Source organism: Scyliorhinus torazame, chromosome 10 (genome assembly GCF_047496885.1).
Source record: "Scyliorhinus torazame isolate Kashiwa2021f chromosome 10, sScyTor2.1, whole genome shotgun sequence".
Taxonomy (NCBI): domain Eukaryota; kingdom Metazoa; phylum Chordata; class Chondrichthyes; order Carcharhiniformes; family Scyliorhinidae; genus Scyliorhinus; species Scyliorhinus torazame.
The window spans coordinates 49,862,113-49,888,652 of record NC_092716.1 but is presented as its reverse complement, the minus strand read 5'-3'; the positions used below and the strand labels follow the sequence as shown (position 1 = coordinate 49,888,652).

The 26,540-nt window shown below is 43.9% G+C and overlaps 1 protein-coding gene across 1 annotated transcript in view; it reads right to left on the bottom strand.

Annotated features, from left to right (window-relative positions):
- Nucleotides 1-3,786: 3,786 nt before the first annotated feature.
- The window catches only part of klhdc4 (kelch domain containing 4), a 122,448-nt gene continuing 99,694 nt past the window's right edge, over nt 3,787-26,540 (bottom strand). Inside the window, exons 8-11 of the mRNA XM_072518082.1 lie at nt 16,732-16,810; nt 9,157-9,777; nt 7,361-7,474; nt 3,787-4,357 (exon numbers count right to left, since the gene is read on the bottom strand). Coding sequence (XP_072374183.1) covers nt 4,185-4,357; nt 7,361-7,474; nt 9,157-9,777; nt 16,732-16,810 — 987 coding nt within the window. The 3' untranslated portion in view covers nt 3,787-4,184. The remainder of the gene's footprint in view (nt 4,358-7,360; nt 7,475-9,156; nt 9,778-16,731; nt 16,811-26,540) is intronic.

The window sequence follows — 26,540 nt, the reverse complement described above, 5'->3', positions numbered from 1 at the left end:
GCCATGCTAAATTGCCCTTACTGTCCAACAAGGTTAGCTGGGGTTACTGGGATAGGGTGGAGGTGTGGGTTTAGGTAGGGTGCTCGTTCCAAGGCCGGTGCAGACTCGATGGGCCGAATGGCCTCCTTCTGCTCTGTAAATTCTATAATTTTATGAGACACGGGGAGAATGTGCAAACTCCACACACATAATGTGGAGGGGCCGGGATTCGAACCCAGGTCCTTAGCGCCATAGGCAGCAGTGCTAACCACTGTGCCACCCATCAGAACACTTCTTATACAAAAATGGTTATTACACAAAATGCGGGCTCATGGGATTCAGGGTAATATATTAGCTTTGACTAAGGATGACAAAAAACAAACAGTGGGAATAAACAGACCATTTCAGGCTGGCAAGCGCAATTAGTCAGTGCCTGGGCCTGAGCCTCAGCTGCAATCTACAGGAGAGATTAAAATGGCGGCGTGAACGTAAAATCCCACGAGAGTCGGGAAACAAGATTCTCGCCGGCGAGATCTCATTTCCTGATTTCCCTCACCAGTGACGCAATGAGGTTCCAAGGGCTTCTCAGCCACATGATCCTTCCCAACTAAATATTCATACCTCATCGACGTGATGGCAGCAAGGTTTACAACAGTTATATAAGAATGGGAATCTGTCACTGGGAACCTGCCAGGGGTTCCATGGTAAGTATAATCCCCTCCAACTGTGCCAGGGGTAGGCCCACTTGGCGGGGGGGGGGGTCATCCCCTCGTGGGTGGTGGGGGGAGGCAGCCAATGCCTGTGGCGGGGATGGCAATGGCTGTGACCGGGGGGGGGGGGGGGGGGGGGGTACGACTGTGAAGGGGGAAGGTGCCCACAGTATTGCAACGGAGGTGGGGGAAGAGGACACCCTCGGTGATACCCGTGCGGTGGTGGAGAGGGGAAGATTTCCTCCAGTACTTCTGTCGTGGAAGGGGGGGTTCTCTGTGTCTGTGTGCGGGGGGGAGGGGGGAGTGCTGGCAGGGATATCCCGTCCTATTTCAGTGACTTGGGTCAAGACCGATTGGCGGAAAAGTAAGCTGTAAGATAGAGAGGTTGCAAGAGGATATGGACATGTTAAGTGAGGGGCAAGAATGTGGTAGGTGGAACACAATGAAATCCTGAAGTGTCACAAATCCTGAAACGTGGGTGCGCAATTCTACCACCACGTCACACCCGGTGTCAATCTGGGCGTGTAGGTGATGCGCAGGAGCACCTTTCTCACTCTGGCCACCTTCCCTCCCCATATGAATGAGGTAATCCTTCCCTCAATCTCCCTGAAAAAAGACTTTGGCAGGAAAATCGGTAGGCATTGAAAAATAAACAGGAATCGCGGCAACACATTCATTTTAACCGCCTGTACCCGACCCGCCAGTGACAGAGGAAGGCCATCCCACCTTGCCAGATCGGCTTTCACTCTCCCCACCGCGGGTATACCTTATGGACCGCTGAGAAAAACGAATACTCCCGTTCCCTTGGGTGCAGGAACCTCCAAGGGTCCACCCCTCCCATTTCCACCATTAGCCCAGCCAGCGCCTTCGCCCCCCCTGATGGGACCAGCGAGCACGGCCGTGATCTGTCCAACCTTGGCTCCTGCACCAAGTTCCAGTCCCCGCCCCCACAATCAGCTCATGCGTGTCCAAGTCGGGAATAGCCCTAAACACCTTCCTCGCGAATCCCACATCATCCCAATTGGGACCGTATTCACTTAACAGCGCCACTAATCTCCCCTCCAGTGCCCCTGTCACAATCACATATCTACCCCCCTGATCTGCCACCACCTTCTCCATCTGGAAGCGTACCCTTTTGCTGACCAACACCGCTACCCCTCGAGCCCTTCCATCAAATCCAGAGTGAAACACTTGGCTAACCCAGCCCTTTTTAAGTCTCACCTGGTCCTTCACCCTCAAGTGAGTCTCCTGCAGCATTGCTAATCCGCTTTCAAACTTTTAAGATGTGCAAGCACCCTTGACCTCTTGACCGGACCTCCTAGCCCTCTCACATTCCACGTGATTATCCTTACTGGGGGTCTCTCACCCCCCACCACCTTTCTTATCCACCATCACCATACCACCGGGCCCTGCCCCATAAGCCTGACCCGCCCCTGTCCATTGTTAACATTGAACCCCTTCCCCCACCTCCCAAGAACCCCCCCTACAAAAACATCCCCCAACATCCCTCCCTCCAGCCCCTCTAGCTCACCTCGTAGGCCCATTGAAGCCTGCTATCCAGGCTCCAACGTCCGCAGTCCTCCTCTCCTCACCCCCGTTCACTAACTGACTCTAGTTAGCTAGCGCGGGTGACTCCCCCCCGCCAATACCTCTCGCGCCCTTCCACCCAGTCCCAGAAAAAGAAACACCAAAACAAACCCAACAATCCAACCCCTACAATTCACTAACATAACATTTAACCGTCGCAACACAGAACGCCATTAACTTGAACTCTGTAACAATGCAAACAGAAGTAAATTTCAATACAAATCAGTAAAAAGAAAGTTGTAACATTTGTACAATTTCCAGCCGCTCACAGTCCACAGTCTCTCTTCCAGTTCCGCTCTTGCTTGTTTGTTCTTTCATGTTAGTTTGTTTATGACAGTTGTACTTCCTAATAAATGTGGCTCAGTTTATAGTCTGAGAGTTGGGGTTTGTCAGTTTTACTGCTGATAAAAGATACCCAGAGAGTACATGGTGGTTTGTGCTATATTCAGTGAACTTACCAGCAAATTAAGGGGTTTATTAACACACTTGAAGATTCTTGGCATACTTTACTGCAGTAAAGGTGCTACACAAATACAATAACAAGTTGCTACCGCCCTGGCTGATACTTGATACATTATTTAAATCTGGATGGAAGGATAAAACTACAAAGAGGTATTGATAGCTTAAGTGAATGAGCAAAACTGCAGAAAATGGATTTCAATATGAAGTCATGTATTTTGAACCTTAAAGGAATAGAACAGGGTACTTTCTAAATAATGTAAAGCTAGGAAAAGTAGAGGTCCAAGATAGGTGGAGGCCCACACAGATTATTATAATGGCATGAACAGATACATAAATTAGGAGGGCAAATTACACAAACAAGGGTTTTGTTACAGGGAATTTAGACATTTATGGGGTAATTTGATCAAGTTTTCAAGGTATTAAGAGGGATGGGGATGGATAGTACAGGTTATGGGACTAAATGGCTCACTTCTGTTCCTACGGGTGGCACAGTGGTTTGCACCGCTGCTTAACAGCGTCAGGGACCTGGGTCCAATTCTGATCTTGGGTGATTGTGTTTCGAGTTTGCGCATTCTCCCCGTGTCTGGAGGGTTTCCTCCAGGTACTCCAGTTTCCTCCCACAGTCCAAAGTTGTGCAGTTTAGGTGGTTTGGCCATGCTAAAACTGCCCCTTGGTGTCCAAAGATGTGCAGCTTAGGTGGGGTTGAGGAGATCGGGCGGGAATGTGGGCCTTGATAGGGTGCTCTTGCAGAAGGTTGGTGCAGGCTCAATGGGCCGAATAGCCTCGTGCAGTACTGTTGGGATTCTATAGATAATATATTTGGATTCATAGGAAGTGTGGAAGTGGTCCTTTTCACCAGGCAAAGGAAACAATAATTGTTGAATCATAACATATTTTATTGGTTTAGCCTAATACTGAAATACCATTTAAGTTTATTTTCTTGTTGATTTCTTTGTCTTTAACTTCCGTGTGCAAATCACATTTCCTGTTTATTATTATAACCTTTAGTCTTGTGTCAGAAATACATACTTAATAATTAAACTTGATCAACAAGTGAGAGATTATTTTTATTCTATATCACAGTAAGGTGAAAGGGACAATCCCGAATAGTCTCACTTTTCTGTTAAGAAATTAGAAAAATGCAAGACGTATTTGATTGAAAAACTCATTAAGAAAGCAATACAATCATAGTAAAACAATGGATTGCTGAGAAACTAAAGCTAATGCCTCTGTTGTAATTTTAAGATTCAGAAAAAAAATATACAGCAAAAGTAACGTTGAATTTGTCTGAAATCGGCTTCAAAACTGACAAAATAGAAAAGATAAAATAATTACAATTAGTTAAATCAACAATAAACTTTGCAGTTGAGTTCAAAGGCAACAGTTGCAGCATATTAACAAATGAATACTGGCAGGGGGAGTTCAGTTCTGCACAACGTTTGACCATCAGATTGTGTCGTCATAAAAAGTCTTTGCCATTGCCTGTGCCACCTTCAAAGTCTTTTTCTCTTTGGCATTCTGGCCCATATTATCCCTGGCCAGTTGAATCCAGTATGACTCTGTGCGTGACATATACTCTGAATAAGGCTCTGCTGGTTTGACTGGAGGGTGGTCATCTCCTGACAAAGCAAAAGAAATTAACAATTTCAGATCCTCTCTCAATCTCAAAAGCAACAGCAATTTCTGCTCCACTGGATCATCATGTATCCCCATTTTATGTTATGGTTCAATCAATATTTTCATGGTAATTAAAATGAAAGCTTACTGTCAGAAAAAAACTAAAGATATTTATTTTCTTTATCTTCAATAATGATGTTGTGGACCTCGGTACTTGTATGAAGTATAACTGTTTTTGTTCACATTGTTCAGAGCATATCATCCATAAAAGAGCGTTGTTCAGATCAACCATAAAAGAGCATTGACAAAATACCTGAAGCTGAATGACAGCCAAGGCTGATACGCCTTCACATTCCTGGAATTCTCATTCAATATATTGTGACCAAAATTCTAAATGAAATAGAACTGAGTTTGGGAGTAACCCTTCAGAGTCTTCAAAAGCTAGGCGATGGAAAAAGTGTAGAGTGCTAATTTCATCCTTTGGATCATACAAATGAATTATACAATTTTAATATTTTTTGTTGCTTAAACTAATCTAACCTGGCCTGGAAATATTTGCCATAAAAGTCCATGTTACCAAGCATACAATGGAAAAATTAAACCATCTCTTATTGAAATTTGTTTTAAAAATATTTTAATGTTTGCAGATTGTGGTTTGGACTAGTAAATCGATCTCTGATAAATAAGCAGAATAAAATCTGATAAAATTATCCATGCATTGGTTTGGGTTTTACATGGTGAACTGCAAAATGTTATCTTGTCTGAGATAGCTGAATAGATTCCTCAAATTTTAGGACATAGACGTCTCTCCTATTGCGGTCACACAGAATCATAAAATTGTTACGTCTCAAAAGGTGCCATTTGGATCATCATGTCTGCACCGGCTCTCCAAATCAGCATTATGACTTAGTGCCATCAATCATCTAATCCCCTTTTGAATGCCCTCTCGAATGAACTTGCCTCCACCACACTTCCAGACAGTGCATTCCAGACGTGAACTGCTCGCGTGAAACATTTTTCTCACATCAGATTTGCTTTTTTGCAAATCATTTTGAAGTCCGTTCCCTCTCATTCTCGATTCTTTTACAAACGGGAACAGTTTTTCCCTATCTACTCTGTTCAGCCTCCTCATAATTTTGAACATCTCTTATCAAAACTCCACTTAGCCTTCTTTTCTCCAAGGAGAGCAGTCCTAACCTCTCCAATCTATCCACATAACTGAAGTTTTTCATCCTGGAACCATTCATGTAAACCTTTTCGGCACTCTCTCCGATGTGTTCACATCCTACCTATAGTGTGGCATCCAGAACTGTACACAATACTCCAGGTGAGGTCCAACTAGAGTATTTTATAAGTTCAGCTCTTGTATTCTATGGCCTATAAATAAAGCCAGAATACTATATGCTTTATTAACTGCTCTCTCAACCTGTCCTGCCATGATCTATGCACATATACACCTAGGTTCCTCTGCTCCTGCATCCCCTTAAGAATTGTACCCCATACTTTGCATTGTCTGTCCGTGTTCTTCCTACCAAAATGCATCATCTCACACTTCTCTGCATTGAACTTCAACTGCCACCTATCTGCCCACTCCACCAACCTTTCCATATCCTTTTGAAGTTCTACACAATCCTCCTCACAGTTTACAATACTTCAAAGTTTTGTATCACAAATACATGGACAACAGAGACCGAACCAATATGGGGAAGTATAAAACCAGAGTACAAGCATCAATGAAGATTGCCTCTGAGTGACTGTTTTATCAGCGTCGATACATTGAGAATTCAAAAATTTCAAGGCTGATCTAATTATTTTTCAGCATTAAGGGGCATGGTGGCTGCAAATATCAGCACAAAACACTAAAAGAAATTATTTGAAAAGATATCTTCAAATAATCAAGAAAGCTCTTCTTCCCACCCCCACACCCAAAACTGAAAGGTAAAAAGGTTCTAATATTTGTCGGATCACTGTCATCAGTGGAGTAAGCTCAGACCATATGATCAGTCTTTTGCATGCAAGCTTAATTTTTCCACAATACAGTTATATGTCATTTGGAACACTTATCCACAGATTGTATTGGTGAGTATACAATATAAATTGATCAATTCTCATTGTCAAGAATAATCCTTTGATCGAAAAAAATTAAGTTGTTGACGAACAAGCAAACTGGCATTTATACAGGAAAGAAAGGACTTGCCATTCATATTCTCAGGATGTTCTAAAGTGTTTCACAATCAATGAATAGTCACTCTGATTTAGTGGCAACCTGGCAGTCATTTTGCACAAAGTACAGCATCACAAACAATAAATGAAATAAATGACCAATTCATCTGTTATGGTGACATTGGTTGAGTGATGAATGTTGATCAGGCCAATTAAACCCTTTGGTTTTCCCTGAAAAAGTGCAATTTGCTTGAATTGTCAGACAGAAATTCCAACAATGTTGCATTCCCTCAGTATTGCATTGAAATATCAGTCATAATTATGTGGTCAACTCAGAGTAAGGTTTGACCCAAAGGGCACATGATACAGAAACAGGAGCACTACCAGAGTCACAATGGCTCTGTTGTGTTGGGTGCTCTGGATCCGTGGAACACATACAGGCCACCAACACTTAAAATAGTGCAACACTATTTTATTAAGTTAGAAACGGTTAAACATACTTTCACTGTGGGTTAACACGATGTTAGATTAAACTGAAGACCTATGCCTGTCCTAACCAGTCTATGCACTCAGCACATGGTGATCTGTGCTGTAAGCTCTGTCATTCTGAGAAGCTGCATCCCGAATGAGCGGGAACTCTGATGCCCTCTGTCTATATAGTGAGTGTGCTCTAACTGGTGATTGGCTGCGGTGTTGTGTGTTGATTGGTCTTGCTGTGTGTCTGCACCATGATATACTGGTGTATATTATGACAGGCTCTTTTTTCATAAGCCTCATGCATGACCTTTCAAAAGAACCACCTAGGTACATGAGAACGATGTAGATTTATTTGAAGTATTTACCCTCTTCTTCACTGCTGTCATCGTCCTCCTCCTCCTCCTCGTCTTCCCCTCCAGCAGCTCCTTCACACTCTTCCTCATCCTCTGACTCATCTTCATCCAGCCACTCCTGGGTCTCTGCAGAGAACAAAGGCAAGTGAAAGAAAAATACAATCTTTGATTTTAAAAAATCTTCATAAGTGAATCAGACATTTTTTAGACCAAAGAAGCCTTTGTTGTGCCATTATGCAGAGCCAATTTGATTTTTCTCCCCACACTGAAATGCATACCAGCTGAATGAACTCATCGCAATTGTATTTCTGAGTTCAAGTAATTAAAAGGGTCCGATATTAGCCTGACACAGGGCCTTGTGCCTTAAGCAAGAGGAGTACAGCAGGCACACAGCAATTTCTTCAGGTTATTTCTTCAGGAAATAATTAATTTTCCAATTTCTTTTCCCTGCTCACTTTCTCCTCCACTGAAAAGACCACAGCCTGTCTGTAAACATTTCAATGAATCCCAAGACGCGCTCTCGAGTTCTGAAAGACGGAGTCTGTGTCATAAATTCTGCAGATAGTTGATGGTGGAGGCTCAGTAAATGCTGCCAATGAGGATGTTAAAACTATAGATATTTCATAAGCTTTTAAGACGTCACATTTTATTAAGTTACTTGCACCAGGAAGAAGTATTTACAGTCGTGGATGAAAACACCATGGCTGAGTTGGAATTCAGGGGCTAAATTTTGGTTCGACATCAGGCTGAATTCTGGGGTGGGAACCCAGGACTGGTTGTGCTGTTTTCCTGGAAGAGATTCTTGAAGAGATGCCCAATTAAGGGGCTTCGTCTGGGAGCCTTATCCAATTAAGAACACGGGCTGTTTTTGTAGCTCGGAAGCAAGGGAAGCACCAGAGGCTCTAAGGGGCCAGTAGCCCCAATGGAAGAGATTGGTACTGGTGCTGTAGGTGGGGGAACCACAAGGGCACCTCAAAAGGCACCCCCTGAAGACTCGTACATGGGTATGAAACATATTGTGGCCACAGCTGTGAGACCATCATTGTAGATGGGAACCTCTCCACAGCCTGTGGCCATGGCCATCGCAGGCCAGCAGATCCATACTGGGCTGCTTTACAGGATGTGCCTCTGGTAAGAGGCTGCCACCATCCATCTATAGGCTCCAGTCACAGTGAGGGGGTGGAGGACGGCGGGGGTTGCTGCCTGCCATCCAGAGAATTCAGACAGCATGCGAAGAGGTCCTCAAATTGACAGTTTAGACATCCTAATTGGCTATCTGCACTGGTGGGAATGTAGCCTTCAGTCCGCAGACGCCACCTACCCTAAAATCAACAGGATGTGGGAAACTGTTCAAAGACTGATGATATGCTGACCAATCGACATGTCTGCCTCCAAACCCGTTTCCATCTCGGAACAAAAATGCAGCCCCAGATGTCTCAAAAAAGAAAAGGTAAGCAGATTTTTGGAACTGAAGAACCACAAAGAGGCTCCATGTGACAGCTCGATACAAATAGACTTCCTAAGAATTAACTTTGAGGTTGTTTTTGACAGTTATTTTTGCTCAATGCAGTTACAAACTTAAAAAAACATCTCTACCAATTTTTTGAGACACCCAACACACTTGCTGAAGGACATGTAACTGTCCTATGAAATCGTCTAGCAAATCACTCGGTTCAAGGGAAATTCGGGATGGGCAACAAATGCTGGCCATGCCAGTCACACCCACATCCCACAAAATAATAAAGGAATGGTTACGTTTAAACAGAGATATGGATTTTGCTTGGTTCCAGTAAAAATAACAAACTTACTTGGATCAGTTTCCACCAGAACCTTCCATTCATCCATCTTATGCAGGTCAATGCAGTAAAGGTCATTTAAAGTAAACTGTCTGTCTCCCACTTCAAACATTCCACCATAGATGTAAAACAGACCATTTTTAATGGCTGCCATGGCACTGGACCGGGGACATGGCTCAATGATGGGGCCAGTTTCACAAGCACCCTCCTCCTCCTCCTCCTCCTCTTCCTCCTCACTTTCTGTATCTGCTTTGGCCTCAGGGTTGCTTATGACCTGTTTTACAGTCATGAGAGTACCATCTTCAGTAACAACCTCTTTCACTATTTCTGTGGAACACTGCAACTCTTGCTTTTCAGTTTTCACTTCTGTTCCTTCTTCCTCTCTTCTTCCCCGTCTTCGCTTTTTTTTCTCTCCTTTGAGTCCCTTTAACTTCCCAGCATACCATCGATTCTTTACTATATCATAAATATAAATGTCATTAAAAAACTCTCCTTGAATATCTTCTTCCTCCTCTTCATCATACACACCGCCAAAAAGAATAGCACGGTTATTGGGGGAAACAGCCAGAGAGAATCCGGAACGTGGTGATGGCTTCACTCCTGTAGGGTTCATGCGAACCCAGGTCCATTTATCTGAGGAAAGACAAGTGATAAATATATTGTGGCTTTGAGATCAACAAACAAGTTCATATCAAATAGTATTACATATCTGAATTATAAAGGATAACGGTTTCTTTGCCTAAACCAAACAAAACATTTTGTCAAGATGTGGTTAACTCACCATCCTGACATGATAATATATCACCGTTCATTCACTGTTGCTGGGTCAAAATCCTGGAACTCCCTCCCTAATAGCACAATAGGTGCACCTACATCACAGAGACTGCAGCGGTTCAAGAAGGCAGCTCACCACCATCTTCTCAAGGGCAATTAGGAATGGGCAACAAATACTGACCTAGCCAGCGAAGCCCACATCATGTAAAAAATTAATTTAAAAACTGTTGAAAAAAAACAAAGGAAAATGTTCAGTTTTTAAAAAAAAATATTATGTTTAATATCTTGTCACTGCTTACAATCAAATTTTATCCAACTACTGTCAAAATCCAGGACATTTAAAAAAAAATGTTCACAGGATATGGAAGTCACTGGCTAGGCCCACTCGTAATTGTTGCCCATCCCAAATTGCCCTGAAGAAGATGGTGGTGTGCCACCTTCTTGAACTGCTGCAGTCCCTATAGTTCACATACAACCACAACACTGCTAGGATAGTAGTAGTGTGATTTTAACCCAGCGACAGTGAAGGAACAGCGATATACTTCCAAGTGAGGATGGCATGTGGCTTAAAGTTGAACTGTGGTGGTGCTCTAATGCATCTGCTGCCCTTGTCCTTACAGCTGGCAGGATCTCAGGATTTGGAACATTTGGAGAATCTGGTAGTAATCTCAAATCAAAAGTGCTGTTGAAGGAGTCTCCAACAATATTTTCTTTATAATTTTGTAATGCAGTACTTTACAGGCCGGTTATGTCTAAAATGTTTCCTTTAACTTAATATGGTGGCCATACTAAACATCTGCCCAGAGACAGGTCTATGTATATAGTCATGGGGAAATAAATAAAAAACTACAGGAAATCAAATGACAGTTCTCAGGTGTTTTGGGTTAGATGGTGACGTAGTGGTAACATCACAAGACCAGTAATCCAAAGGCGCAGACTAATGTGCTGGGGGCATGGGTTCAAATTGCACCACAGCAATTCAATTAATAAATCTGAAATATAAACTTGGTCTCAGTAACTGTAATAAAAAAAACCCATCAGGTTCACTAATGTCCTTTAGGGAAGGAAATATTATGCCCTTACTTGGTCTGGCCTACATGTGACACCAGATCCACAGCATTGTTGCTGACTCTTAAGTGCTCTCTACAGTAGTACAGCAAGCCACTCAGTTCAAGGATAATGAAGGATGGTCAACAAATGCTGGTCATGCCAGTGACACCCATATCCATGAAATAATTTTTTTTAAAGTGTTGTCACAGAAAAGGGACGGATGCTTGATCGAGACACCAAAAGAGACAATGCAGGATATGGCGATGAGCTTGAAAGACTGTGTTTGTGACCAGTTGAACCAGGAACAAGACCAGTTGAACCAGGAACATTCCTCGTCACAATGGACATCTCGGCACTCTACACCAGCATCCCCCATGACGACGGCATTGCTGCAACAGCCTCAGTACTCAACACCGACAACTGCCAATCTCCAGACGCAATTCTGCAACTCATCCGCTTCATTCTGGATCACAACGTCTTCACCTTTGACAACAAGTTCTTCATCCAGACGCACGGAACAGCCATGGCAACCAAATTCGCACCCCAATACGCCAACATCTTCATGCACAAGTTTGAACAGGACCTACTCACCACACAGGACCTTCAACCGATGTTATACACCAGATACATCGATGACATTTTTTTCCTTTGGACCCACGGCGAAGAATCACTGAAACGACTACACGATGACATTAATAAGTTCCATCCAACCATCAGACTCACCATGGACTACTCTCCAAAATCAGTTGCATTCTTGGACACACTCGTCTCCATCAAGGACGGTCACCTCAGCACTTCGCTTTACCGCAAACCTACGGATAACCTCATGATGCTCCACTTCTCCAGCTTCCACCCTAAACACATTAAAGAAGCCATCCCCTATGGACAAGCGCTCCGTATACACAGGATCTGCTCAGACGAGGAGGAGCGTAACAGACATCTACAGACGTTGAAAGATGCCCTCGTACGAACGGGATATGGCACTCGACTCATCGATCGACAGTTCCAACGCGCCACAGCGAAAAACCGGACCGACCTCCTCAGAAGACAAACATGGGACACAACCGACAGAATGCCCTTCGTCGTCCAGTACTTCCCCGGAGCGGAGAAACTACGTCATCTTCTTCACAGCCTTCAACATGTCATTGATGACGATGAACATCTTGCCAAGGTCATCTCCACACCCCCACTACTTGCCTTCAAACAACCGCGCAACCTCAAACGAACCATTGTTTGCAGCAAACTACCCAGTCTTCAGAACAGTGACCACGACACCACACAACCGTCATGGCAATCTATGCAAGACGTGCCAGATCATCGACATGGATACCACTATTACACGTGAGAACACCACCCACCAGGTATGCGGTACATACTCGTGCGACTCGGCCAACGTTGTTTACCTCATACGCTGCAGGAAAGGATGTCCCGAAGCGTGGTACATTGGCGAGACCATGCTGACGCTGCGACAACGAATGAACGGACATCGCGCAACAATCACCAGGCAGGAATGTTCCCTTCCAGTCGGGGAACACTTCAGCAGTCAAGGGCATTCAGCCTCTGATCTCCGGGTAAGCGTTCTCCAAGGCGGCCTTCAGGACCCGCGACAACGCAGAATCGCCGAGCAGAAACTTATAGCCAAGTTCCGCACACATGAGTGCGGCCTCAACCGGGACCTGGGATTCATGTCGCATTACATTCATCCCCCACCATCTGGCCTGCGAAATCCTACCAACTGTCCTGGCTTGGTACAATTCACACCTCTTTAACCTGGGGTTTACCCCATCTCTGGATCTGTAAAGATTTAATCACCTGCTAATGCTCGCATTCCAAGCATTGTTTGGCATCTTTGAATTTCTCTATATATGTGTTTCTGGAACATACCTCTTCATTCACCTGAGGAAGGAGCAGCGCTCCGAAAGCTAGTGACATCGAAACAAACCTGTTGGACTTTAACCTGGTGTTGTAAGACTTCGTACTGTGTTTGTGTCAACAGCCAAGCAGGATACTGGTGGGATGGCAAAGTAGCACAGTGGTTAGCACTGCCGCCTCACAGCACCGAGGACCCAGGTTTGATCCTGGCCCTGGGTCACTGTCCGTGTGGATTTTGCACATTCTCCCCGTGTCTGCATGGGTCTCACTCCCACAACCCAAAGATGTGCAGGGTAGGTGGATTGATCACGCTAAATTGTCCCTTAATTGGAAACATTTTTTAAAATGCAGGATACTGGTGCGATCTGGTCCACTGTTTGTAAAGATGAAACAGGTGGGATTTTTGGAGATTTAAGGAACATGGAGTTGTCAAGGTGGATGTTGCTGGTGGAAATCGGTTAGTGCAGACGGAATGGAATGATTTTTAAAGGACAATGGAAGATTTAACCTGGTGTGGCAAGGAAAAGTGAGCCTGTAGGAAAGCTGGGAGCATCTTCGAACTGGGTCATGAAATGCTATACATTTCCCAAAAGGGGAATGAACAGCAAGGGTTTAAAGGGCCGAGTGGCCTACCCCTGGTTGAACTATGATGATTTTAGTTCTTTTGGCACAGTAAACTGATCGTAAAATGTGAAATCTTGTCTTTCGGTTATTTCTAACCAGAAAATCTATTTTTCTTTTCAAAGTTATGTCTCTCCAGGAATCGCAACAAATTTTGGGTGCTTGCAGGATTAAAACCCAGAGGCTGTAAAATGGGCACATTGGAATTTTCCTGAGTTTAAGCAAACACAACTTCACATTTACTCCTGTTGTATTCAGTGAAAAGTCAACATGACTACTTCTGTTCCTCAGGCATTTTTTGAAAGGGAAGACCTGCCTGTTAGTGCCTTGCAATATATAACAATGGTTAATTTGAAGGCTGTGGGAGATAAATTAGAGGTGGACTTGAAAGTCGGAGCCAAAAAGGCAGAGGTTGTTGAAGTACTGCCTCACTACTTGAATCCTGAGGAGGAAGTGCTCTTTTGGAGGGTTGGTGCAGACTTGATGGGCTGTATGGCCTCCTTCTGCACTGTAGCGATGCTATGGATTCTAAAAGGGTGATCCCGACAGCACACAGGTTGAATCAGCTAGAATTCAATTACAAATTAAACAACTGGAATCGGAGTCAGAAAGGCAAGAACTTGAAAAAAAATGAGAAATGTGAAACATTGAATTAGAATTCCAAAGAGCAAGAGAAGAGGAAAAAACCTAGAATTCCAAAGAGAAAGAGAGAGAAAAGGTAGAAGAGAAAAGGAATAAAAGGAAAACCTGAATTCCAGAGGCAAAATGAGGTGAGAAATTTGAACTAGGCAGAGGAAAACTTAAATTACACAAACAGAGGGTGCCGGGAAAACCCGAGGATGATTCAGGATATTTGGCAGGAAGCACTTAGTGCCTAAAGTCAGTAAGGACTGCATTTTGTGTCTTTTGAGAAAATTGCCATAAAAACTGCAATGGGAGAAGAAAATTGGACTACTTTACTGCAGTGTGTGTTTGTGGTATTTGATAGGCTGAATCAGACTTTTAAAACTTTATCGAGATGGTGTTAACGGAAGAATTTAAAAAGTATTGCTTTAGGAGTAAGGTGCCACCTGGAAAATCATAAAGTTTCTAAGAGAGGTTGCAGTATGGCACATGACTTTGAGTTGTCTCACAAGCCTATTAGTGACAAGCCTTTGTGAACTTAAAGGGCGCGATTCAAAGAAATAGGAAAAAGGTTCCACAGCGAGCAGGTTTAGCAACGTGTTTTCAGGCACCCGCAGTGCCGAGAAACACATGGCTATAAAACACCACTCGCATTAAATAAGGGGCCTCAGCGGGGAAAGCACGGCCAAGACCACATGTAGCCCCATTTTCTACACCGAGACGTTCCGCTCGGCAAAGCTCCTCAGTGTAGCGAGATCTCTGGACGCCATTTATAAATGGTGTTCAGATCTCTCGCCCCAGCCAGAACCCGCAACTCCCCCAAGCCCCAACACACTATGAGTGGGACCCAGCTCCCCCAGCCAGATCGGCAGCACACAGAAAATGCTAGTTTAGCACCTTGGCAGTGCCAACCTGGCACCATTGCAGTGTCCCTGCCAGCTGACATTGACACCTGAGCACCTTGGAAGTGCAAGGATGGCACTCAGGTGGCACTGCCAGAGTGCCAGGCTAGCAGTGTCAGGGTGCCCAGCTTGCTCCAGCAGTGCCAGGGTACTATCCTTCCCAAAGGGCATGAACCGGGGGGCCTCTGATCCACCGGGGGGGCCTCTGATCCACCGGGGGGGGCCTCTGATCCACCGGGGGGGGCCTCTGATCCCCTGGGATCTCCCCCCCCCCCCCCCCCCGCCCGCGCCCCCGCTCCCGAGTGCCGTTCCGTCTGGTCTCAGTTTGTGGAGACCAGTACTGAACTGCACTCGTCCAAAGTCTCCAAGGTGAAGGGGATAAATACCAATGCCTCGGGTATCTCGAGAAAGCACATATTAAAGTGAGACTAGCTGTCTTGCTCTAATACGCTGGGAGATAAGTGGTCTGATGGGGGTAAGAAATCTGATCCTGGTAAGGAAAATGGCCCGGGGGAAGAAACAAAATCTCCTCAGAGTGGGAAGAGACACAGTCCGGAGGTGAAGGTTGACTCAAGGATACCAACATGTCATGTTTGTCATAAAAAAGGACAAATGTTGGAAATTAAAAAAACAAAACTGAGCATTTGAAAGATATCACAATGCCCTTCCAGAAAATATTGTCCCAGCAAGTAAAACTTAGATAAGCTGGTAGGTTTGCCTGTGCTTGCTACTAAAGTACATCAGCATGCAGGAAATTATGAGTTTTCCTTTTGAAGGTGAAGTGCTCTTACTGTTGTCTGGTGAGGCAGGGAAGCCAACTGTTGTACGGGATAAGCATAGTTACTAATGTTGGTAGGTGGCAGGAATTGACTCCAGAAACTTTGATGTATAAAAACACACTGACACAGGGTAAACCAGAAAATGCTGGAAAGACTGTCTGGCAGCAACCGTGGAGAGAGAACCAGAGTTAACCTTTCGAGCCCATATGAAGAAGTCATATGGACTCGAAACGTTAGTCAGCTGCCACACCTGCTGAATCTTTCAGGCATTTTCTATTTTCATAACTATCTTACAATGCTTTGGCACCTTTTCCGTGCATATTCTGGCTTATGTAAGCAATGTCATTTGTCCTTTGAAATGTTGAACTGGATGTGTATAAAGATTGCACATCAGTTAGAATGAAAACCTAAAGGTCAGAACTTGTGGAGTCGGGGACAAATGGGTAATACCAAGTTGTCTTCAAAATTGGCAAAAGATGGGAATTAGTTTTCATAAAGATTGGTGCTAGGATCAGTGCTGTTCTCCACTGATATAAATCAATTGGACTCATGGATCCAAAATACACTTTTAAAATTTACAGGTGACACCTATATATCAGGGTGTAGCTCATACAAAGAAGCACTGCAATAAAATATAGAAAAACATTAATAAAGATTGCAGAATTTCTGAATCGCTGGTTAATAAACCTCACCAATAAATTTAATAGGGAGTTCCGGAGAAACTTCTTTACTCAAAGAATGGCTAGGATGAGAAACTCTCTACCACAATGAACCAAGGTGAATAGCGTTTCAGGGAAACCTAGATATGCACTTGAGAAAGGAGTAGAATGATATGTTGATGGGGTTAGATGAAGGAGGGTTAGCAGGGATTCATGTGGAGCAGAGACACTGGAGTGGACCTGTTGCTGCATCAGTTAACAGTTGCTACGATATGGTAACAAACATACTGCTCCATATCTACATACCTGCACCTTCTTTTCCTTCATTTTTCAGGAGAAACATATCAGTATAAACAATGCCCTTTTCTATATCTTTCTTTATTCGCTGCAGGAAGAAAAACACAACACAAATCATTTATAAACAAATATTTCAAAAATGTTGAACTTGATTCACCTTTCTAAATATGCAAAAAGACAAGTATACTCATCAGCTTGTTAGTAGTTCAAAGATATCTTAATATCTTTACAGGTGCTTATACCCTTAGATAATAAAATTTTATCTTGTGAAAGTGCTTCACAGTTTAAAATGAAAAGAAAGTATTTATTAGGTTGAATACTCTATTCCCAATCAGTTCACTGGCTCATGCCCATGGGTTACTTGCAATTTTAATTCTACGACGTCAGTTGTTAAAGTAATAGCGGTTCCTAGGACCAGAACAGAGAAACAAGACCAGCCTCATACGCTTGCCCGCACTGAAGCGGGCTTCCATACAGTAACAGATCAAAGTCTGTAGTATAGATTGCTCTGCCTGCTGCAAGGGTACAATGTAACAAATACTGTGCATAGAAAGCAGGTTAAAATTTGCTGACTTTATTTTTAGCCTCTAATTTACTTAGTGCTGACTTCCAAAATGTCATGGCAACTATTAATGATCTGTAAATTGCTAATTTCAGAAAGGTTGAAGTGAAAAGAAATTAAATCTGCCTTATTTTATTGTACTTTCTGCTTAAATCTGTAAGATGGAAGTATGATTTATGACAATATTCTGGAACTGAAGGATACTGAGAATGTTCACAATCCTCAAAAACACATAAATCATGAATTTTCCAATAAATTGAATTTGTATACTACAATGGTTATAAAATCATCAGAATACTATGTAATTGCAGTGACACTGAGACTACATTATGCTGAAGTTTTGGAATACTCCCATTTCATAATGCAGTGTACCACTGCATTTCAATTAGATCTTAATTTGAATACTTTAGCATAAAGCAATTTTCCCACCTTTGCTCTTACTTCAGCTAACAAAATGTTGAATGTAATCATAGATTCCTGAACAATTTCAATGAATGAACTAAAGGAAATTTAGTTCTGCATTCAATGGATACGGGGCATGATTCTCCAGAACCACGACTAAATGTTCCTGCAAGCAGGAAAACCAGCGATTCCTGCTGGTGCTAGTAGCAAACCCGACATTGCTACTAGCACTATGCTATGGCACTTGGAAATGTCTTTCTTTCTCAACAGGTTTCCGTGCCATTCCATGGCACACCGGGGTCCGCGCTACAACAGAGAGGGGCAGGTCCTAATCTCTCTGACAGGTCCCGCACCAAGGGCATTACAATCTTAAAAAGCTGCTGCAACCCCTCCTGGATTGTTGGCAGGGTAGCCCACATCATAATTACTTGCAAGGCTCCCTCCTTAGTACTCTTCCCCCTTCAGCACTGATGCCCCTTACCCCCCACAGCCCAAGTCCTCCCTCCTCAGCACTCTCTTCAGGCCCTACCCCTTGGCGTGCCAACCTGGGAGGTCAGGCTAAGGGTGTTGTGCTGAGTTGGAGGCGCTCAGGTCTTGGGTCCTTCCTGGGATGGTGCTCGTCTGGCTGCTTTCCTCATCTGCAGCCTTTAAACAGTCAGTAGTATGAGAAAACTTTAATTTTTACATAAATTGCAAGTGTTCTCATCGTACCCCTCAACCCTTTAAAAAGTCTGCCCGTATGCCAGGTTTAAAGGTTGGTAAGATGAAGATTAAAGTAACCCCTTTAAAGTGGTAGAAACCTTGGAAGTAGTTTTCATACATCCTATTACACTGCCCTTTAAAGTATAGAAGTCTGTGTCTATGCCTTTAAGGCTGATAGCTTTGATCTGCATAGTTTACATTCAGCTTTGATCTGCATTGTTTACATTCAATGTCATGCCCCATTGCCTTCTACTAGCTTTCTGATTGACAGGTTGAGGCACTTTCAAAGGGGAGATTCAGATTATTCATACAGCTCTGCACGGATCCATAACTCAGGGTAGCAGGTGTTTTCCTTTTTTAAAATAAATTTAGAGTACTCAATTCATTTTTTCCAATTAAGGGGCAATTTAGCATGGTCAATCCACCTACCCTGCACATCTTTGGGTTGTGGGGGCGAAACCCATGCAAACACGGGGAGAATGTGTAAACTCCACACGGACAGTGACCCAGAGCCGGGATCGAACCTGGGATCTCGGCGCCGTGAGACTGCAGTGCTACCACCGTGCTGCCCTAGGTGTTTTCCTAACCACAATTTGTTTTACGAGTCTGCCTCTTTGTTCTCGAGTGCTTCGTGGAAAGTGCAAGGGTAGCTCTGAAACATTGAGTGCACAGGAATCATGAAACAGAGTGGAAAGGAAGCAGGTGTTATCGGCTCTGTGGAGATAAAACAAGACACCGTCTAGCCAATCGGGCTGTGTTTGTCGACGGTGGGGGTGGGGGCGTGTCTCATGCTCAATTGGAGAGGTCTGAGGAACATGGGGTTTTGGGCAGGCCTTCGGCCTCTATCATGTAGAAGGCACAAGAGTAGGTACCCAAACAGGTTTTTGCGCCGATGCTTAAGTAAATGAGTCAGTAAATTATAGGGGTATGGAGCAGAAGAACTGTGCATTGGGATGCAGTTGGTGGGGCAGAACAGGAGGCCAGGAAGAACATTGTGGGGATCTTCAGTATTACTGGTTGGACTTTGGGAGTACGATTGGGGTGGGGGGGTTAAGGCAGAGAAGCGGAGAGATCTGGAACAAAATGTGTGGGGGGTCTGCAGCATAGTTGGCTGAGCCTAGGAGTGTGATTGGGGCGAGGAGGATGGGGCTTCAAGAGAGTGACTGGTGTAGGGATTCTGGAGGTTGGAGTAAGATGGTTAGAGATCTCACCACCTTTAGCAGGGGTGATAAGGTGGGTACCAATCTTTCCTTCATTCCATGCTGTTTAGCATTGGTTTTCTCAAAGGAATTTAAAAAAAAATAATTGAAGGGATATGATCTACTTTGGCTTAGTCAGCATTTATTGCCCATTTCTCCTTTGAGGTGACGGTGAGCTGCCTTCTTGAACCTCTGCAGTGCACGTGGTGTGGCTACACCCACAGTGCTGTTAGGGAGGGAGTTACAGTATTTTGACGCACCGACAGTAAAGGAACAGTGATATATTCCCAAGTCAGGATGGAGATTGAATTGGAGAACTCAGTGGTGTTCCCCTATTTTGGAGGTCCCTGTCCTTATAGAACATAGAAAAATACAGCACAGAACAGGCCCTTCGGCCCACGATGTTGTGCCGAACCTTTGTCCTAGATTAATCATAGATTATCATAGAATGCACAGTGCAGGAGGCCATTCGGCCCATTGAGTCTGCACCGGCTCTTGGAAAGGTCAACACCTCCACCCAACTCAAAGGGCAATTTTGGACACTAAGGGCAATTTATCATGGCCAATCCACCTAACCTGCACATCTTTGGACTGTGGGAGGAAACCGGAGCACCCGGAGGAAATCCACGCACACACGGGGAGGATGTGCAGACTCCGCAGACAGTGAGCCAAGCCGGAATCAAACCTGGGACCCTGGAGCTGTGAAGCAATTGTGCTATCCACAATGCTACTGTGCTGCCCTTAAGAACAAATTAATCTACACTGTATCATTCTACCACAATCCATGTACCTATCCAATAGCTGCTTGAAGGTCCCTAATGTTTCCAACTCAACTACTTCCACAGGCAGTGCATTCCATGCTTCCACTACTCTCTGGGTAAAGAACCTACCTCTGACATCCCCCCTATATCTTTCACCATTCACCTTAAATTTATGTCCCCTTGTAATGGTTTGTTCCACCCGGGGAAAAAGTCTCTGTCTACTCTATCTATTCCCCTGATCATCATATAAACCTCTATCAAGTCGCCCCTCATCCTTCTCCATTCTAATGAGAAAAGACCTAGCACCCTCAACCTTTCCTCGTAAGACCTACTCTCCATTCCAGGCAACATCCTGGTAAATCTCCTTTGCACCTTTTCCAAAGCTTCCACATCCTTCCTAAAATGAGGCGACCAGAACTGTACACAGTACTCCAAATGTGGCCGTACCAAAGTTTTGTATAGCTGCATCATCACCTCACGGCTTTTAAACTCAATCCCTCTGTTAATGAACGCTAGCACACCATAGGCCTTCTTCACAGCTCTATCCACTTGAGTGGCAACTTTCAAAGATGTATGAACATAGACCCCAAGATCTCTCTGCTCCTCCACATTGCCAAGAACTCTACCATTAACCCTGTATTCCACATTCATATTTGTCCTTCCAAAATGGACAACCTCACTCTTTTCAGGGTTAAACTCCATCTGCCACTTCTCAGCCCAGCTCTGCATCCTATCTATGTCCCCCAGAGCCAGACTCAGTGCCAGAGACCTGGCCGCTAGGGCCTTCCCCCGGTAGGTCATCCCCCCCAACAGCATCCAAAACGGTATACTTGTTTTGAAGGGGAACGGCCACGAGGGATCCCTGCACTGTCTGCCTGTTTGTTTTCTTTCCCCTGACTGTAACCCAGCTACTCTTGTCCTGTACCTTGGGTGTGGTTACCTCCCTGTAACTCTTCTCCATCACCCCCTCTGCCTCCCGGATGATCCGGAGTTCATCCAGCTTCAGCTCCAGTTCCCTAACACCGTCTTTGAGGAGCTGGAGTTGGGTGCACTTCCCGCAGGTATAGTCAGCGGGGACACCGGTGGTATTCCTCACCACCCACATTCTACAGGTGCAGCATGCAACTGGCCTAGCCTCCATCCCCTCTTACCTTACAGAATATAGCTGCCCTGTGGACCAACTGGACCTCCGCCCTCCGACTCTGCTCCCAGTCAGCTGCACTCTCTGTAAACTCCTGGCTCCCTTCTCGCTCTTTGCGGAAATGTAGGAAACAAAATGAAAGGAGCGCCTTACTCCCTCCTCACCTAACTCCCTCAGTCACCAAACTCTCACTATAGCACTCAAATGCACCAAATTCAGCACTCCCTCAGTCACCAAACTCTCACTATAGCACTCAAATGCACCAAATTCAGCACTCCCTCAGTCACCAAACTCTCACTATAGCACTCAAATGCACCAAATTCAGCACTCCCTCAGTCACCAAACTCTCACTATAGCACTCAAATGCACCAAATTCAGCACTCAGTGCAAACTAAGTCTGCACTGTAGGGGATCACTTTTATACTGTGAATCTAGCCTCTGAAAGCTGGCCTAATCCAATTAACTAATTAACAAGCTCCAGCTGCAAGTACCTACAAGTAGAACCTTTGTTTAAAGCTGATTGAAAATTCACCTTCTTCTAAACCAAACAGCAACTTTTAAGTTAATTAACTAAATAAAAGACTAGACTTTAGATAAAAATAAAGACTCAGTCACCAAACTCTTACTATAGCACTCAAATGCACCAAATTCAGCACTCAGTGCAAACAAAGTCTGCACTGTAGGGGATCACTTTTATACTGTGAATCTAGCCTCTGAAAACTGGCCTGATCCAATTAACTAATTAACACGCTCCAGCTGCAAGTACTTACAAGTAGTACCTTTGTTTAAAGCTGATTGAAAATTCACTTTCTTCTAAACCAAACAGCAACTTTTAAGTTAATTAACTAAATAAAAGAAAGACTAGACTTTAGATAAAAATGAAGCCTTATACTCCCTCAGTCACCAAACTCTCACTGTAGCACTCAAATGCACCAAATTCAGCACTCAGTGCAAACAAACTAGATGGTAATGATTGTGGGTTTGGAAATTGCTGTCTAAGGAACTTGCGAGTTCCTGCAGTGCATCTTGTTACTGCTACTATGCATCGGTGGTGGTGGGTGTGAATGTTTGTGATAGGGTGCCAATCAAGCAGGCCAGTTTGTTCTGGATGGTGTCAAGCTTCTTGTTGTCAGAGCTGCACGCATACAGGCGGATCTTGAAGAGGTGACATATTGGGTTGACACAGCTCCCTGTAAGAGGAGGAAAAGGGGAGCTGTGCCAATCTGTGCAAAGAGGTATTGCCTGCAAAAGTGTTGAAGGGAAGGAAGGTATTTGAACAGGGACATTGAAACCGCTGGAGAAATGTGTAATACGCATTATTGGTAAGCATGGAACTATTCAAGGTTGTGTCTTTAATGTATGGGTTTACCTTCAGGTCAGAATGCTGTAAATGCCAAAGCACATCAGCTCCAGGTATGTTTCACCTGAGCTCAACTCATCCAGGACTGCATGATCTGCTGAAACATTAACTCTTGTTTCTCTCTCCACAGCTGCTTAACCTGCTGAGTATTTTCAGCATTTTAACTTTTCATTTTAGATGTCCAGCATTTGCAATATTCTGCTTTTCAAACTGCATAAGGGGGAAGGGAATGGAGGGTTACCATGGTAGATTTGGATGATGAAAGATGGGAGGAGATTCGAATGGAGCATAAAAACCAAAAAGGACTGGGTAGATGAATGGCCCATTTCTCTGCTGTATATCACATGTAAACACATCCATTAAACACATGGATGTGTTCTTGGTAAAAATAGTTCAATTTTCACCAACAATGCATATTACATATTTCTCCAGCAGTTTCAGTGTCCAAGTTCAAAGACCTTGCTTTCCTTCAATGCTTTTGACCTCCTTTCCAGTTTTGCCATCAAAGAATGGAAACTCACACATCTGAGATCAACATCTCCAATGTAATTAATCAATTGTATTGATTAATCAAGTGATATGATCGACATAGAAACTAATAACTTTTCTTAAAAAAAGTATAAAAATTTCTGTAATGTAAGCAAAGAATCACATGACAGGATTTCATGTTTTCAGTCAGTTTTTAATATTTAAAAAATAAAATAATCTTTATTGTGACAAGTAGGCTTACATTAACACTGCAATGAAGTTACTGTGAAAATCCCCTAGTCGCCACTTTCCGGTGCCTGTTCGGGTACACAGAGGGAGAATTCAGAATGTCCAAATTACCTAACACGTCTTTCGGGACTTGTGGGAGGAAACCGGAGCACCCGGAGAATACCCACACAGACACAGGGAGAACATGCAGACTCCGCACGGACAGTGACCCAAGCCGGGAATCGAACCTGGGACCCTGGCGCTGTGAAACAACACTGTGCTACTGTGCCGCCCATCTTTTACTGTAACAAACTCAAGATCAACATTGACGAAACATTATTTAGTAGACAACCTAATACATTAAGCTATAGTAAAGGTATTCCATATTAACTGAACACAACTGAAACCCTCACATCATGATGGTAATAGGACCAAAACTGGAATTAATACTCCAGATGTGGTCTCACCAACACCCTATATTTTTGCAACAACACTTCTCTACTTTTATATTCCAGTCCTTTTACAATAAACGCAAAGTCCTATTACTAAGTCAGTTTAGGACTCGACAAGTTTCCTTGATAACAATAATAAAAGGTGGCGATAGAAGGCTGTTTGAGTAACTGACCACAGGGCTCAGTGCTGGATTGAGACGAATGAGGGCGAATGATAAGTAACTTTGCAGACGACACCAAGATTGATAGGGGTCAACTGTGAAGAAGAGGGTCATAAGTTACAGGAAGATATAGATGAGTTGGTCAGATGGGCAGAGCAGTGGCAGATGGTATTTAACCCTGATAAGTGCGAGATAATTACTTTGGAAGAAAAACAGGACAAGGGAGTACGCAAGAGATGATACTAAAATATGTGGGAAAGCAGGCAGTGAAGCGGAGATAAAGGTTTTACAGACAGATGTAGATAGGCTAGGAGATTGGGCCAAAATTTGGCAGATGGAGTTCAATGTAGTTAAGTGTGAGGTTTTCCATTTTGGCCAAAAAATAGAACAGCAAATTCTTATCTAAACGAAAAGCAGATTTAAGATGCATCTGGGTAGAAGGATCTCGGTGTCTTTGTTCATGAATCGCAGAAAGTCAGTATGCAGGTACAGCATGTAATTAAAAAGACAAATTTAATGTTTACATTTATTGCAAAAGGACTGGAGTATAAAAGTGGAGACGTGTTGTTACAATTGTATAGGGTATTGTGAGACCACATCTGGAGTATTATGTCCAGTTTTGGTCTCCTTATTTGAGGAAGGATGTGGTAGCATTGGATGCAGTTCAGAGGAGGTTCACCAGTTTGATTCCTGGGATGAAAGGGTTGACGTATGAGGAGAGATTAAACAGTTTGGGCTTATTGTCGTTGGAGTTCAGAAGAATGAGTGGGGATCTGATCAAAGTGTATTAAATAGGATCGACAAAGTAAACGTAGACCAAATGTTCCCCCTTGTGGGGAAACCTAGAACGAGATTGATGGATTTGTTTACGAGCAGCTCAAACAGATCGTTAAGTACATGAAAATAAAATAAAAAGAAAATATATAATAGGGCAACACAGGGTGCACAATGTAAATACATAGAGGTCATGGACATAGGTTGAGGGGTGGTAGATTTAGAAGTGAGATGAAGAGGAACTACTCCTCGCAGAGGGTGGTGAATTTGTGGAAATCGCTGCCCCTTGGTACGGTGGAATCTGAACACATTAAATGTATTCAAGAAAGATAGATACATTTTTGATTTTTTTTTAAACGGGTTAAAGGGATATGGGCAACAGATGGGGAGGTGCATCGGAAACCAGGAAGAGATCAGCCATGATCTGATTGAATGGCAGAGCAGGCTCAAAGGGATGAATTGCCTACTTCTGCTCCTAATTCCTTTGTTCACTCAGCCTACTACGAATAATAGAATAGTCTTCTAGTCGCAAAGTACCCTCCAATGATTCCACGGTCTTCAGCTCTCCAGAAGCATAGTTTCTTCAAACTGGAAATCTGTCCTCACCAGCCCTTTGCTTGATGGCTAACTCAAAATTTGTCCTTTTTCCTGCTTGGCACAGCAGCACCTGAGTGAATTGCACCTGTGGGTCTCCTTCCCCCAAATCTCTTGGCCTGATGTGATCCTGAGTGCATGTTTCAAGGCCCGCTGCTTTATGTTGAGGTGTTACAACTTGCACCGGACTTTGAATGAGCTTTTGTCTCCTTAATAAACAGGTCAGATGGGTTTGTTTTTGGGTGGATCCCTTCGGAGGATTTTAACCTTGAATTAAAGGGCGTTTAAAATGTAACTGTCTTTTATAGTCCAGCAGTTATAGCAACAGCAATTCGCACAAGCACAAATGAAGGCCACCCAAGTGATACATTCAGCGCCATGACCATTGTGGTGGCCTTCACTCTTGGCTAGTTCTACTTAGTGCTCCATTTGTGTCTCAGATGTCGTAGTTGGAGGAAGTCTGCTCGTGTATGTCAAGCTTGTGGTTCAAATGCCCCCATGGCAGTCGTCTACATTGTGTAAGTGCCAGTGGGGGACCTCCAGAAGCTGCTCATCTGTGTCAATGCAGGACCAGCAGCCAACATCAAAGTAGAAATGGTCCCTCCGACAGAGGGGCATGAAAATGATGGTGCTCCTCTCAGTAACTGCTTCAACCCTTCTATGGCACTCTGGGTTGCTTGAGGGGACCTGACGGTGCAATGCCAGCATCCACTGTATGAATCTTTGCACCACCAGCACTGTCTAGTTAATAATGGAAATCATTGTTTGTATCCTCTGCATTCACCCATTCACTCTGCATATCACTCTGCATATGACTCCCCATGAAGTTGACTATTCTCTCATTGGAGAAGTTCATAAGTTCAAAACCCTGAGCCATGCAGGTGCACAGGCTGAATGGACTCCGCCATTATCAGCCCACAACTCAGGGAACTCTAATGGATTTGGATTTGTTTATTGTCATGTGTACTGAGGTACAGCGAAAAGTATTTTTCTGCGAGCAGCTCAACAGATCAT